General features: G+C 49.8%; 1 protein-coding gene across 1 annotated transcript; it reads right to left on the minus strand.

Moving 5' to 3' along the window:
* Nucleotides 1-1,256: 1,256 nt before the first annotated feature.
* On the minus strand, nt 1,257-14,049 carry GTSE1 (G2 and S-phase expressed 1; the record flags this gene model as incomplete). Its single annotated transcript, XM_080939729.1, has 12 exons — nt 1,257-1,340; nt 1,746-1,961; nt 2,283-2,526; nt 3,135-3,371; nt 5,440-5,512; nt 7,525-7,899; nt 8,297-8,423; nt 9,313-9,465; nt 11,257-11,887; nt 11,995-12,052; nt 13,820-13,909; nt 14,040-14,049. 12 exons carry the CDS (start codon nt 14,047-14,049, stop codon nt 1,257-1,259), a joined length of 2,298 nt encoding a protein of 765 aa, XP_080795855.1.
* Between the last annotated feature and the right edge of the window lie 362 nt (nt 14,050-14,411).

Raw genomic sequence — 14,411 nt, forward strand, 5'->3', positions numbered from 1 at the left:
AGTACAGACACTGAGTAGTCTGGCTATTCATAGGTTAATGTCCTCTCCCCATCAAACACCAAGGAAGGATGCAACAACTCCATATCCCACTGTATCCTAGGAAAGTGCAGCCCAGCTCTAAGTGCAACCACAACCCTTTTAATAAGTTCAATCCCATATTTACTTTTTCCTTTGTGGAAGGAGTGAGTGGGTCAGTGAAGGTGAGGGCCGTTTATAGTGCTAATGCTCAGGATTCCCGAATTTACAGCCTACTGGGGAAGAAGGTCCTTGGCAGCTTGGCAGACCTGTTGTGATGTCTCTGCCCTACCCTCACTTTGCCACTGCTGCTGCCAGGACCACACTCCAGATGGCAGCTTTGGATTCACCACAATAACCAGAGAATGAGAAACCCATCCAGACTTCTGTCTCAACTGTGACCATAGGTGACCCCAGATTGGAGCAGGGACATGAGTGCAGGTCCACACAGTGCTTTCTGCTGTCATCCATAGGTCATTGGCTTCCAGGCAGCTAGTCTTTTTTTAACAGATGAGGCTTCAAGCATGGTACTGACTTCCCAGCGACCTTCCTTGTGTCTCACCTGGTTGTTGTGCCCTCAGAAGTGCCCTAGGGACAAGAGCAGCAGGCTTAGCTGGACTCTTAGATTGAAGCGGACCCTCACTATATCCCAATTCCCTTACTCTCTGCACTGTAGCTGCTTAGAGCAGCCTGTGAAAGCTGTGGTCCTATCGTATCAGAATTACCTGTATCAACAATGCAGGCCCAGATGACAGGCTGGTGTACCTGGGGTGTGCTGGAGACTGATATTTATACCAATTTTATCCCCCTACATTATATAAAATTAAGGTTGGATAATGAAAGTCTTCCAAAGTGTCTAGGTATAAAAATAGTTCTACAAGTCCAAACATCAAGTGTAAAAACCAAGCAAGCTTTAATACACTTTACTTTATAATTTAATTTAAATCTAGAATATTTAATTTCAAACAAGTCTAAGTTTATAGTCATTTGCTATTTTACATACAAAAGAATCAAAACAAATCTTTTAGAGAGCTGTGTTTCAGCCTGGTGAAAGGCAGGGAGGGATCAGGGCAGCCAGAGGTGGGATGCTTAGGATCACAGTGGGGACCCCGCCTGGGTACCACTCCAGACAGAAGCAGTAGAATGGGCTTCCCTGATCAAATACAGTTCCTTCTAAACTGGTTTCTATAGGTAAAGGCCAGAGAAGGAAACAGAATAAACAGCAGAGGGCTGTGCTCTGCTCAGAACATGAGAAGTAGTGAGTCCACATTTTCTTTGTCGGTCTCAGGGCTCAGCTGGATCAGGGGGGAGCCCAGGTCGATCAGCTGGAAGAGAATGGAGATCAAGGTGAACAGAACTGTCTGCTGTCACATGACAGGAAGCTGCAGTGACTGAGCCCATCCCACCTGGGGCCCAGGGACAGAAAACAGCAGTAGCATGGCAAGGAGACTCAGTCATCATGTCTAAGACTCTTAGAAGAGAAACCTCAAACCCATCAACACTGTGTGACTTCCTGACACAGCGTGCAGGCAGGAGTAGTGCTGGGAATAAGACTGCTGCCCTGAGCGCTGCTCCAGGTCCAGCAGGATGCCTGACAGCGATGGGTGACCATGGAAAAGCCAAGCATGAATCCGAGACACAAACCCCATGAGTCCCAAGGACACCATGCAGTGCACAGACCTGACAGGACCCTGGGCTGAAGTCAGCATGAATCCCCTGCTGCTTCTTACCTGGCCAAGCTCAGCCTTTGGAGGCTTCCCCACATCATTTCTACCCATGTCTGGAGTATTCATTATGAGGTCAATCAGGGGCCAGCTGCTAGGTGCCAAAGGCTTGTTTGACTCAGGGGTGTTGCTGAAGTCGATGAGAGGGCAGTCGGCCAGGTCTCTGCCTCCCGCTTCAGGAGTGATGGTGAGCTGGTCCAGCTTGACATCTAGGAGGAGTCCCTAAGCAGGGCAGAGAGAGGGAAAGGCCAAGCACCACATCAGTGCCAAGCAACTACCCTGGGAAGCCAGGCTTTGCCCATAACCTGAGGTTCATAGCCTGAGCCCAATGGAGAGGCTCGAGTGGACCCTTAGTGGGAGTAAGATCCCCTCTGAGAGTGTACCCCTACCCACAGCTAGTATAGAGCTTCAGCCTGCTCCCATTCCTCAACTCTAACCCCTGACCAACTCCTTTTCCAAACATTTCTGCTGAAAACATGGGCCCTATCCACAAGGTGAGGCAGGGAGGGAACCGGGAGTCCCTGTTCATGACTCTCCACATACCTCAGACGGCGTGTAACTGCAACCACCTCCGTGTACCTCACTGGGGTGCGTATCTTCATGAGGCTCTGTTTCACCCTGAGCTGCTCCTGTGGAGGAGCCTTGGGAAGGTGGAAAGTCATTCTTCTCTGGAGAAAAGTTAAGTGCTTGAGGCACAGAGGATGGAGGGGAAGAGCTCTCATCTGAGGACAGGCCCTGGACCTGCCCACTACTGCCATTGCTGCTGCTCTCCTGCATCATCTCCGCTCTGGGGGAAAAGGAGGAGGAAAACTTGTACACTCTTCCTACGCCGGTCATCAGCTATGGTTTGAGAGTGGCCTGTGACACAGCAGCTGGCTACAGTGGCTGAGCTGTGAGGATGACCTCACCTGTCAGAGCCTGGTCTCTGTGCAAGAGAACCAAAGATTTCCAAGGCCCCTTTCACCTCTCTGATTCTGTCTTTCCCAGCCAGTCATTCATGGCCTTCCACACTACAGCATGCCTCAGGCACAGGCACTGTAGGATGCTGTGCTTCTTTCTCAGTGACATCTAGCATGTCCCCTGAGCACCTGATGACTCAAAGCTGAAGGAACTGAGAGCAGGGATAATGCCCACAAAGTAGAACAGAATGCCTTCTTGTTCACAGCTTATGGGCTTCAGAACCTGGGTTCTTTCTGCATTATACTTAAAACACGCAACATATACACAACAAACACAGCCCCACCCTCCACCCCCAAACATACACACATCCCTCTGCCTTGTGCTTCATAAACCTTCTCCTATTTTTCCTATTTGCTGCCTGAGCCTTCCCAACACCCCTCCCAGCACAGGTTGGGGAACTCTCAAGACAAGCTAATTCAACCCTTGTTTTTTTACCTAACTGTAGATCTTCTTCTGGGCTCAGAAGAAAGTCGCCGGGCAGGCACACACAGTGGAGACACCAGAGCCCTGGGCATGGACTGAGGTGCCATTAATGGAAGGCCAGAGAGACGCCGACTGGCAGGTGTGGGCAACACTGACATCCGTCTTGTGCTCAAAGGGGTCCTCATACTGCTGGGTAGGCCTTGTGGAGTTAGCCCTGATGAACGTCTCACAGGAGTGCTGCTGACCACCCTGGTGAAGACATGGAGGTCTTGATCAGACCACTGTAGTTGAAAGGGCAGCCAGGGAGCCTGGGTGGGCTCTGTTCTTGTGAAGGGCTCCAGCACAGGCAGGACTCAAAGTACTTGCAGCCCCATGTGACCTTAGATGAATTCCTCAGCAAGTGATGCCACCATCCTGTCTCATAGGCATCTAGAACATCCTCGAACATGCTGAATTCATGGTACCCTCCACTGGAGGGTCAGAAAGGACTTAAAGAGATACTTGTGACAGAAGATTTTTCTCTACAAAGATATCTAGGCTCCCATCAGACTCTGGCTAAGTCGTAATGTGGTTTTCCCCACTGGCCTACTCATTCCCAGGCTTAAGATCCCTGAGTCAAAGCTGAGAACTGAGGCAGGGAGCTAGGTGCTCCCTGCCCGTCCTGTGCCTTTGCCACCATCTCTCCCAAATGTTATTTTGCTGTTGTTCTTAAGGCAGAGGCTGAGTCGGGTTGTTATCAGCTATGGACTAAATGTTTGCAAATTCATATATTGATAAAGCCTAATCCCCAAGATGAAGACATAGGAGATGGGGCCTCTGGAGGTGATTAGGTCAGAAGTCAAGGTACCAATTAGTAGGATTAGTGCCATTATAAAGAAAGAGGGCCCCAGACACCATGTTTGTCCTTCCATGTGAAGACATGATGAGCCAAGCAATGGACCCACATCAGACACTCCCATCTATAGATGCCCTGGTCCTGATGCCCAGCCTCCAGAACTGCCACACACTGATTTAAATCTCCAGATGCCCAGCAGTGTGGCACAAGTCAACAATAACAGCAAGGAAAGGGCCAGTCTACACAGAAAGACCTGACTGAAAACCAGGCATTGGTATGCTTGTTACAGGGCCCCAGACTACAGAGACAATGTAGTAAAACAACTCTAGGTCACACTAACAGAGCCCTGGCAGGCGTAGAAATCACCTACCAACTCTACCATCCACGGAAGAAAATGTCTGTTCCTCAGTCTGGAAAGGAACTTTTCAACAGCAGGAGCTGAAGGACGGCTGCTTACTCAGAGCACTCCCAGGCACTGGGTGCTCTCAGATCAAGATCTACCTGCTGCCAAGGGCCAGGCCCACTGCCCTGACCACCTTCTATTGTGGACACTGCTGATTCTGCCACAAGCTCCAGTGAAGACAAACAGTGTGACCCTTGATGGGACCCAGAAGGCAGGAGTTATTTTTCACTTTCCAGGTAGCTGAGACATGGGGGTTATATTGTATACCTGTTTGCTTTCTGTCACTGTGGTAAACAACCAGGACCAAGGTACCTTGGGGAACTTATTTGGCTTACACTTCCACATCATAGCTCATCACTGAGGGAAGTTGTTCCCTTGCTCTGGAGTTGGTTTTGTTATGCTGCATGGGAGAAGGCACCTCAGCCTGGCTACAGCTTTAAGGGAAACTGTTCAGTCTCGAAACTCGCAGCCCCTGAAGTGTACTTTCCATGGCCACCCTGAGGAGGTGACACAAGCTCTGCTGATGCCCTCAGTTGGACTGTGTCAGAACCAGTAGCGTAAAGGATGTAACTCAAAGGACGGCTGTCATTTCAGGAGTCCCTGTAGGTCCCCCAGGCATCTGCACATGTGTGGACTTGTTCTTACTGTTGTAACTGCCACACTGGGCTAGAGAGCAAGGGACAGATGAGGAAACCCATTCAGGTCATTTACTCATACTGGGTCAGAGTAGGACTGAACGGAAGTCTGAGCAGCTGCTCCATCCGACAGTTTCTAACCGTACAAACCGGTGACCAGGGAACGTCTGAAATATGTGGACACTGGGCTCTGCCCCCTTGTCCACAACCCCCACCCCAACCCACTAAGTCAGAAGCTTTGGGGATCTAGACTCAGCATCTAAAGCAGTACTGAAGGGGTTTCTGTGATTTGGCCTGGATTTGTCTGGCTCACGGTCACCGCACCCAGCAGACAGTGAATGTGACAGACAGCCTCTACCTCAGAAGCTTGACCTGCAGCCCAGACTCCACGAAGCCTACAGTCACATCAGTAGCTCTCAAAAGGTAAGAAAGGAGGCAAACTACCTGCTAGCTGGTGTCCAGGACTGCAGCCGATGTGTCCGTGATAACTTTGGGGTCACTCCACCAGGTGACTCACCTAAGAACAGAGAGAGCCAATCAAAAGAGAGCAACATGGCAAGCCTGGCAAGTGTGGTACAATCTAGGCACTCTTCTCTAACATCCCCACTTCACCACTGTCTGAGTCAAGTAAAAGCAGAGGCCAATGAGACACACAGGAAACCCACGAGACCCCGGCTAAGGCAAGGACAGGTCTGGGACTGAGAACACTGTACTGTTTCACCACCTCCTTTCCAACTGGCCTGGCCTAAGCTTCACGCCAGGCTGGTCCCAAGTCTCCTCCACCTGTTGGGCTGCTCCCTGCACCCCCACGTTCATGGAAATCATGTGGATGGAGCCCTAGCAGGCAGGAAAGCCTATTGTACCTTCATGTCCCCGAGCTGTGTTGTCCCTAGCTCCAAGGCACATGACATACACATTCTATAGGTGACAAGTATCTCCATATGGATGCCTCAGCTGCCATTTAACAGTCAGACTTCAGTGTGGCTCACCAGCTACTAAGCAAAGCCCAGCATAACCCAGATGGCCTGTCACACCACTGTCCCTCTGCCACATGATTCTGGGTTAAACACAAACTTGCCTCCCATGATCCTGAAAGTTGTTCTGGGGCCCCAAAGCTTTGCGAGCCAGGATCTCCACATATTAACTTTCTGTCTTAGAAGCCATGAGCAAAGTGGCTCCAGTCATGAAAGGAGCTACTTAGCAAGTGATTTAAGGCCGGTGAAGCTCCAAAACAATACCAATGATCACACATGTTCTAAATTAGTGATGGACGGGGGAGGGCCCAGGCTATCATGGGTGGTGCCGTCCCTGGGCTGAGTAAAGGCATGAGGAGCAGAAGAAAGCAACGCCCTCTACGACCGCTGCCTCCAGGTCCCTGTTCGAGTTCTTACTCTCACTGCCTTTGATGAGCTGTTATACCCTCTCCTCTAGGAACTCACGTGCACTTCCGCCATAGGACCTTCATCAATCATTTCCTCAGCCTGGAATGTTCTCTTTGGGTTATCTAGTGGCTGCTTCTTTATTAGGCTTCTGATCACAGGTCAGCATTGTTGCTTGGGGTAACTATTCTGGCCAAAAGAACCACTCTATCTGTGACCCCTTATCTTAGTTGTCAACTTGACACATGGGTGAGGGAACCTCACCTGAGGAGAAGGCTCAGTCAGACTGGCATTTTCTCGATTGCTAACTGATGTTGGTAAGAGCCCAGCACACTGTAGGTGGTACTATCCTTGAGCAGGTAGGCAGTATTCCTCCATGGTCTTTGCTGGAGTTCCTGCCTTGACTTCCCTCAATGATAAACTACGATGTGGAAGTGTAAGCCAAACAAACTCCTCAAGGTGCCTTGGTCCTGGTGTTTATCACGGTGACAGAAAGCAAACTAGAATACTATCTAACCTCTTCCCCAGAGATCTGGAGAGAAGCCACACAGAAAGAAAAAACTCTGGAAAACTCTGTGGCATCTCCTGAAAGAACAGCTGCACAGGGGTAGCACGGCATTGGGCAAGATGCCTCAAGGTCAAGACAAGCAAGGAGAGCAAGGACGGAGGAACAGCACATCCTACCCAGCCTGAGTGGGCGGAGCAAACAGGACACTTAGCAGCATCTGTGAAAAATCCCATGCCTGGGACAGGCTAAACAGCACCCATTCTAGACCCAGCCGTGACAGGCTGTGGGGTGGAGCAGACTGGGCTGCATTCACTGGCTGCCAAATTCAGCCCCTTAAGGAAAACATAATCCAGGTGGTTAAAAACAGAACTCGACAGAAGCAGAACCACCACCAACAGAACAGTGGAGCTCTAACCACTCGGGTGAGACAAAAGCCACAGATGCAGACTTAAGGACCACAATGTGGACAAGAGTGAGAAAGACACAGGCCGGGGGCAATGGCTCATCCAGAGGAACGGACACGAAAGTGGGCAGCAGAACACACCCTGGACAGAGTATCAGAGCTAAAGAAGCCAAACAGCACCAACCACACCAGTAACTTCCCCAAAACCTTAAAACCCACCACAATGTAGCTGTACTTACCAACAGAAAACTGGGGCACCTTGAATGGGTTTGCTGTGGCAGACTCAGCCTCTGTCTTGCAGCTTAGATAGGAGTCCTGTCGTTTAATGCTGACAGTTTTATTCAACTGAGATGTCTCGGTATCCGGGTCCAGCCTTGGTCCTCTTTGTTCTGGAGTCTGGGGTTGTTGGGTGAGAGGACTCGGGGTGGTGGCCTTGGGCTGCTCTGCCACTGTCTGGGCAGCATCAGCACTTTTGGTTTGTCTGCAAAATGCTCTGGCAGGGGCTGCTGGCAAAGCCCGGTGTGATGTGGTGGGTCCTATTCTGCCCAACTTGCTGGTGCCTGACCGACGCTGGGAGCTGTTAGCAGGAAGACTTGAAAGTTCACTGGACTTTGCTGCAAAAGTCGATGATCAAGGCTGGTTACTCAAGCCAGTTTCCAAACACTTTAGAACACACACACACACACACACACACACACACACAGAATAACAACATACATAACAGAATCCCCAGATTTATTCTCTGGTCCCTACACCACTCCACCACTAGATGGCATCTTCGTTCAGGTTGGGCTCACTGTGTTCTCATTGATGCATGGCTAGTGTGAACAGCCACATTTTCTTGTCACTTCATGAGTTTGTATGCCTCCAGCTGAGATCACCTCTCTTTACTGTAGCAGGACAATTAGTCTTTTCCTGCCTAGCCCACAGCCCTCGACTGTAACTCTACAGCATCCTGTGCAGCCAAAGCATACGGTGCTCAGGGCTCACTGGGCTGGTAGAGCCGCTCACCTTTGCCTGCTGTCGGAGACCTGCATACACCAGACGTGAGGCTTCCAGCAGGCCCTGAGGTAGAGGACTTCCTTGTGAGATGGCCAGTATAGCCAGGTGGCTTTAACAGGGTCTTCTTCAGCCCCAACTGAGAAAAGATGAAAAATTAGCCAGGATTTTGTTACCTACATACACGTACTTAATTCTACAAACGTAGGATTTTAAGATAATTTTTAGTAGGATTAGAGAGAGATGGCTCAGCCGGTAAGAGCACTTGTTACTCTTGCAGGGGACCTGGATTCAATTCTTAGCACACACATGATGGCTCACAACCATCTATAACTTCAGTTTCAAGGAATCTGACAGCAGCAATTAAGATTATGGGGTTCCAACCCAGACCTCATATCAGCTGCTGTTGGCCCAGCTTTTGGCAACTTTAATAAATGCGTTCTAATATGTAGCTCAGAGCACCAGAAAGGTGAGTCTGTTTATGACCTCAGAACACAAAACCCAATACCTCACATCTCACACAGAGGCCGAGGGATCAGTTGCTGGGAACCAAGTGCTACTAGGCTCTTATCAACAGCCCAAGTGACAGGGCCAATTCAGTGCACACTGCCAGGCCTATCTTCTCTGCAACTTACTTGCCTCTTGTGAACTGTTAGGATCTCTCTGTGTAGCCCCGATTGGCCTAGAACCCACTCTGCAGACCAGCTACAGAGATCCACCACTTCTATGCCCAGCCACTTTTTTAAAGACTGGGTCTCTGGCTGGCCTGGCACTCACCAAGTAGGCTAAGCTGGCTAACCAGCAAACTAACCCCAGGGATCCATCTGTCTTCTGCCTCCCCAGTGCTGGGATTATACGGGCACCCCACCATACAAGGCTTTTAAAATATGAGTCCTAGGGACCTAACTTATGTTCACGCAAGCATTCATCAAATAAACAATCTCGACAACTTAATTTTAATCAAGATACAAAACTGACACCGAGTTCCCATAGAACAAGTGACAGCTATGCAACACCCGCCAACTCACCTTGCCAAGAACAGGTAGTGACCGCTTGCCTGGGTGGCCTTCTCTACTGGCAGCATCCGGAGCCATGCTGGGTTTGTCCGGGAGCACCTCACTCTGGGACCCCTTTTCATTCAGTTTAGTCTTCTGAAGGCTGGCTGGCACCTCTCTTTTGAGCTGAAAATGTTGATTTGAGGTGAAGAAAAGCCCAGAGCTGGCACCACATCTCCCAGATGCTGCCACGTGTGTGGCATCCACTAGCGTGGGAGAAGCAGCACGTAATGAGACACTAAGTCTGACTTACTGTCAGACTGGGCAGGCAGCCTGTGGAGATCTCCAGGGCTTCTCCTCCGTCAGGCCCTCACTTAAGAGTGCCAGTGAGGGAGCCACAAACAGTGGTACCTGCCTTTAATTCCAGCACTTACAGGCTATTAAGAGCCCCAGTGAGGAGCTGGCACATGCTATGGGAAAGGCATGTGCATTGCACAGTAACCATCTACCACAGCTCCACCTCACTGCAGGGAGGCTTCTCATTTGAGTGCAGAAAGCCACATCCCTGCTGGGCTGGCCCACGCCTTTAATTCCATCACTTGAGAGGCAGAGGCAGGCAAATCTCCAAGTCTGAGGCCTGCGTGGTCTACAGAGCAAGTTCCAGGACAGTTAGGAACTCAGCTAGTTCCTTTTCTAATCACAGCCCCCACCACCAAACAAAACAAACAAACAAAAAACCTATTCTCTCTGGCCTGCAAGTCACAGAGCAAACCCCTAACATATTCAGTGGCAAGGGCATCAGGGAGCCATGTGCATAGGCAGCAAGGATGTCAACAAGACACAAGCAGTAGCTTCAGTGGAAGAGTATGACAGCAATACTTCCCTTGGAGCACTTCCTGTGACAGGAAGCTCACCTCCTTAGAGACATACTCAGTGATACTATAATTTCTTTATTAAAAATATATATATATCTCAGGGCTGGAGAGATGGCTCAGCGGTAAGAGCACAGACTGTTCTTCCTGAGGTCCTGAGTTCAATTCCCAGCAACCACATGGTGGCTCACAACCATCTGTAATGAGATCTGATGCCCTCTTCTGGTGTGTCTGAAGACAGCTACAGTGTACTCATATACATAAAATAAATAAATTAAAAACAAAAAACAATCCCATCATCTGATATGTTCCCATTTTACCCATCTGTTCATCAGTTAATAGGCATCTGGATTGGCTCAACTGTTGGCAGTTCTGAATGCTGCTGTCGTGGAAGCCCCATGGAAGCTGACTGAGGACCATCCTGCCTGGTATCCTTCATGTGCTGTGACCCCAGCCCTGCCCCACAGCCATGCATGGGTCACACACAAATCTGTTCCTCGTCCATGTGCTGCTAGCAATCCCACCCAGGGCATCCTGGTGTCCCATGTGGTCAGGAGCGGGCTCACAGACGGGGAAAAGGGATGTGCAGGGCTTCACCCACAACCTCACAGAGCCACTCCTTTAGCTGCAACCTTCAGTACAATGAAGCTGCTACAGGACAGCTTTACCCCACACCCTAGTGCAGCTTTACTCCATGTTTCTTCTCAGGAGCCCCCTCTCCCCAGCAAGAACAAAGCGGGCAAACCTGGACATAAGCTGTCTCTGGTATCTGTCTTTCTGCCTGCCCCCAACTAAACCTCCAGGACCCTGAGTTTCTCACAACTGGTCAACTGTCACTTCCCTGACAGTCATGTAATCCCTGGGCAGAAAGAAGGATAAAGTCCCAGCCATAGAGAAGAACTTCCAGAGCCCAACTTGAGGGGAAGTGTTCCTCAGAGGGGGCTGCCCTGGACAGCTCTCCATCACTATTGCCTTCATTTTCCAGATCCTGGTTCTACTCCTCGGCTTTCCAGTCCTTAGAGCACTGCCCCTCCCTGGCAGGGCATGTGCTGAAGAGAGGCAAGGAGGCTGTATACCACAACAACTGTGCTATGTGCCGGTTTACCTTCTCTGTAGCCAGTTGAAGATTTCTTCCTCTCACAGGCAAAGCCCGGGGTGGCTGTAGCTTGCTGGTGATCCTCCTCTGAGGCCCAGCCTGACTTGGAGGCTGGGTCGTACTTGATTCTCTTGGTAATGGCTGAGAGGAACAGGGCATACCCTGGTTGCTCTGGGTCTGAACAGGGCCTGTTGGGACAGGGGAGCTGAGGAGGCCTGGAGAAGCCAGGAGCTGGGGCTCCCCCAAGAGCGGTGGTTGTGACCTTGAGGACGGCAGGCAGAATGTCTCTCTTTTAAGTGACATTGGACTTTTGTCTCTCTTCTGTTCTTTTTCGAAGAGGCTTATTTTTAAATGTGAGTCCTGCACAAACGTTTCTTTGCCCTGGTTCACAGGATTTTGGGGCTTGGTGGCCTGGGCCACTTCTTTTCGGCTGTGACTTTCTATCTGTAGGGCCAGTAAGTGGGCTTCTTTGTACACCTCCACAAACTTCTCCCCAGTGAGAGGGCTCCAGGTACAAGGACTGCCAGAGCCCAGGGCAAGAGGCTGCTCGGAAACCTGGCGGTTTAAATCCAAACTGGCAGCAATGCATCTTTCTTTATGTCCAACAGGCCCAAAAAAGACTTCCTCATCTTCATTTGCGCTGCAGTTAAAGAAAAAGATTATCAGGGGTGAGTCATAATGACATCCAGGTGAGGGGCTTTGATGAGCTTGTCTATGCCGGGGAAAGGGAAGAAAACTCATGTTTACCTTGAAGAAGACAAGGAAAGATCGAAGTCAAATTTTTCATCTTCCAAAAGAACAAAGTCTGGGGTGGAGAGGGGGAGAGAAAAAGCCCACTATTACTTTAGGGTAGCACAGAAAAGGAAAGCAAGGCACTGGCTTCATTCTCTGGAATAGATTATTGCCGTATTCAATCAATTCTCATAGGTTACTCGTCCATCTTATTTTCTATCTCCACTCTCAAGTTCCAGGAGCCATTCTGAGCACACAGATCTTACTCCTGTGATAGAATCTAGGGTTTCCTAAAGGGCTGAGTCACCCCCAGGCACAGGATGTTTACTAAAGATCAACCACTTTAGCTCCCCTGAGATAAAACTATGAGACATCTATGATGAGTTCAAGGGTGGTTCAAATTCACAGTAGAGACTAAGTAAGTATCTGTGGACCACCACTGCTCCTCGGATCTCTTTCCACATCTCCAAAAAATAAAAAACCAAACCAAACCAAACAAACAAACAAAAAAAAAGCAAAAAACAAATAGAAAAATCTGCATTCTGCCCAACCATATTCCTAGCATAGCCTTGGTTGACCCAACTGTGGATTTGTTCAGCTCCCTCTAACAGACCAGCACCTTCCCGGAAGTACTCAAGGTCTGCTTTACTACCTACAGTATAACTCAGGACAAAAACCTATGGCTGAGGGAGGCCACAGGCTCCAATGAGGATGCACACTACATCCTGGTAAGTTGCCTTCTAAACGTCTGTGGATATGCTCATAATTTATTGTGCTGCCAGCCTTGGTCAGAGAAGTTTATAGTGGGCATCACAGTACTAAGGAGTCTCAGAAGACGTCAAAATGGATACATAACCTGATACAAAGGCCCAGTCCTGGGCACTAAAAGGGAGAAGATAATTGTAAACCTGCATCAACCCTCCAAGACTCAAGGAGCAAAGTTACTTTCCATCATGTCTGATGACTGGAGTCCAAGCCCTGGGACCCACAGGTAGTTGTGCACTCGTGTACACACACACACACACACACACACACACACACACACACATACTCTCTCTCTCTCTCTCTCCCTCTCTCTCTCTCTCTCTCTCTCTCTCTCTCTCTCTCTCTCTCTCTCTCTCTCTCTCTCTCTCTCTTGGGCCACACACACCCAAAATAAGTTGTAAAGAATCTTCCTCCCCTCTTTTAGACAGCGTTTCACTGTGTAGGGTTACAAAGAGAACTGTCCTGGAACTCACTCTGTAGACCAGGCTGGCCTTGAAATAAAACACAAGAGATGTGCCTGCCTCTGCAGTTCCGGGATTACAGGAGTGTGCCGGCCACCACTGCCACCACTGAGCAAGGATTGCTTTTCAAAGAATTTGCCAGCACTCAGGAGGTTTCTCTGTGAGTTCAAGGCCATCCAGGACTAGAGTGAGGACCTGGTTACAAAGTGAGGTCTTGAATAAACAAGCAAGCAAGAAAAATCAAACACAGAAAATCGGAGTAGAAAAAAAAAAGCCTGAGGAAGGGGTAGGGTGCTGTACCCTGCTCTCAGTGCATGAGAAAGCTGTTGCCATTTTGATATCAAAGCAACTGTGATTCACCAAAGGGCTCACAAGATTGAGAGCCCACTAATGCCCTTCTGGAAGTGGGGGAAAGCCCCTCTTAAGATTATGTTAGTGGTTTTTAAAAGTGGGTGGGGGAGTGTGTAGTATGCTTTTTTTTGGTGGTGTGGCTATGAATTGCTAATGTCCTGGTAAGTAACATCAGTTTAACTCATTTGATTAACAAGCCAGTCTGGTTCTGCCTTCTCTATTTTGGCTCTCCAGGAAGAGCCACACGAACAAAAAGGATTTACCTTCTTTCTTATTATCAACATCCATCTTCACCTCTCTCCTCTGCCTGGCCGTAGGCACGTCGCTGCCGTCTCCTCTTTCCGTAGAGTTTGCTGTAGAAAGCAAGGGGACAGGCGGGTTAGGCATGTTAGAGGCAAGCTCTAGCTTGCTCCCGGTATCCCAGAGGCAGTGCGCTCGGAGGCGGGGTAACGGATTTCCAGCTCTGAGCTGCAAAACTGGCACCGCGGCCCATCCTCCTAGGCCTCTGAGGCACCGGACCCGGCTCCCCACTCTCCCGGACCAGCCCTATGCCCACTTCTTACCTCTCTCCTCTGGCAGGGAGGGTGTAAAATCCAGCTGGGTCTCCACTACGGGTTTAAATGCAGCGCCGGTCTCCGCCGGCCGCCGATTGGCCTATTCAAACAGGGAGATGCTCTCGGTGCAGCCTGGGAAATGTAGTCAGAGTGCTGATGTGCGAGATCAAGGCGCTGGGACTCCACGCTACGGATTGGCTCCGCTGGGCGCCGGAAACTCTCTCCGGAAATGCCTGTGATTCTCCTCCCGGGAAATCACAGAAAGAGTTTAAGCGTTCCGCCCGTGGCTGTGCTAGCAAAA

Source organism: Micromys minutus, assembly GCF_963924665.1.
Source record: "Micromys minutus genome assembly, chromosome: 27".
Lineage (NCBI taxonomy): Eukaryota > Metazoa > Chordata > Mammalia > Rodentia > Muridae > Micromys > Micromys minutus.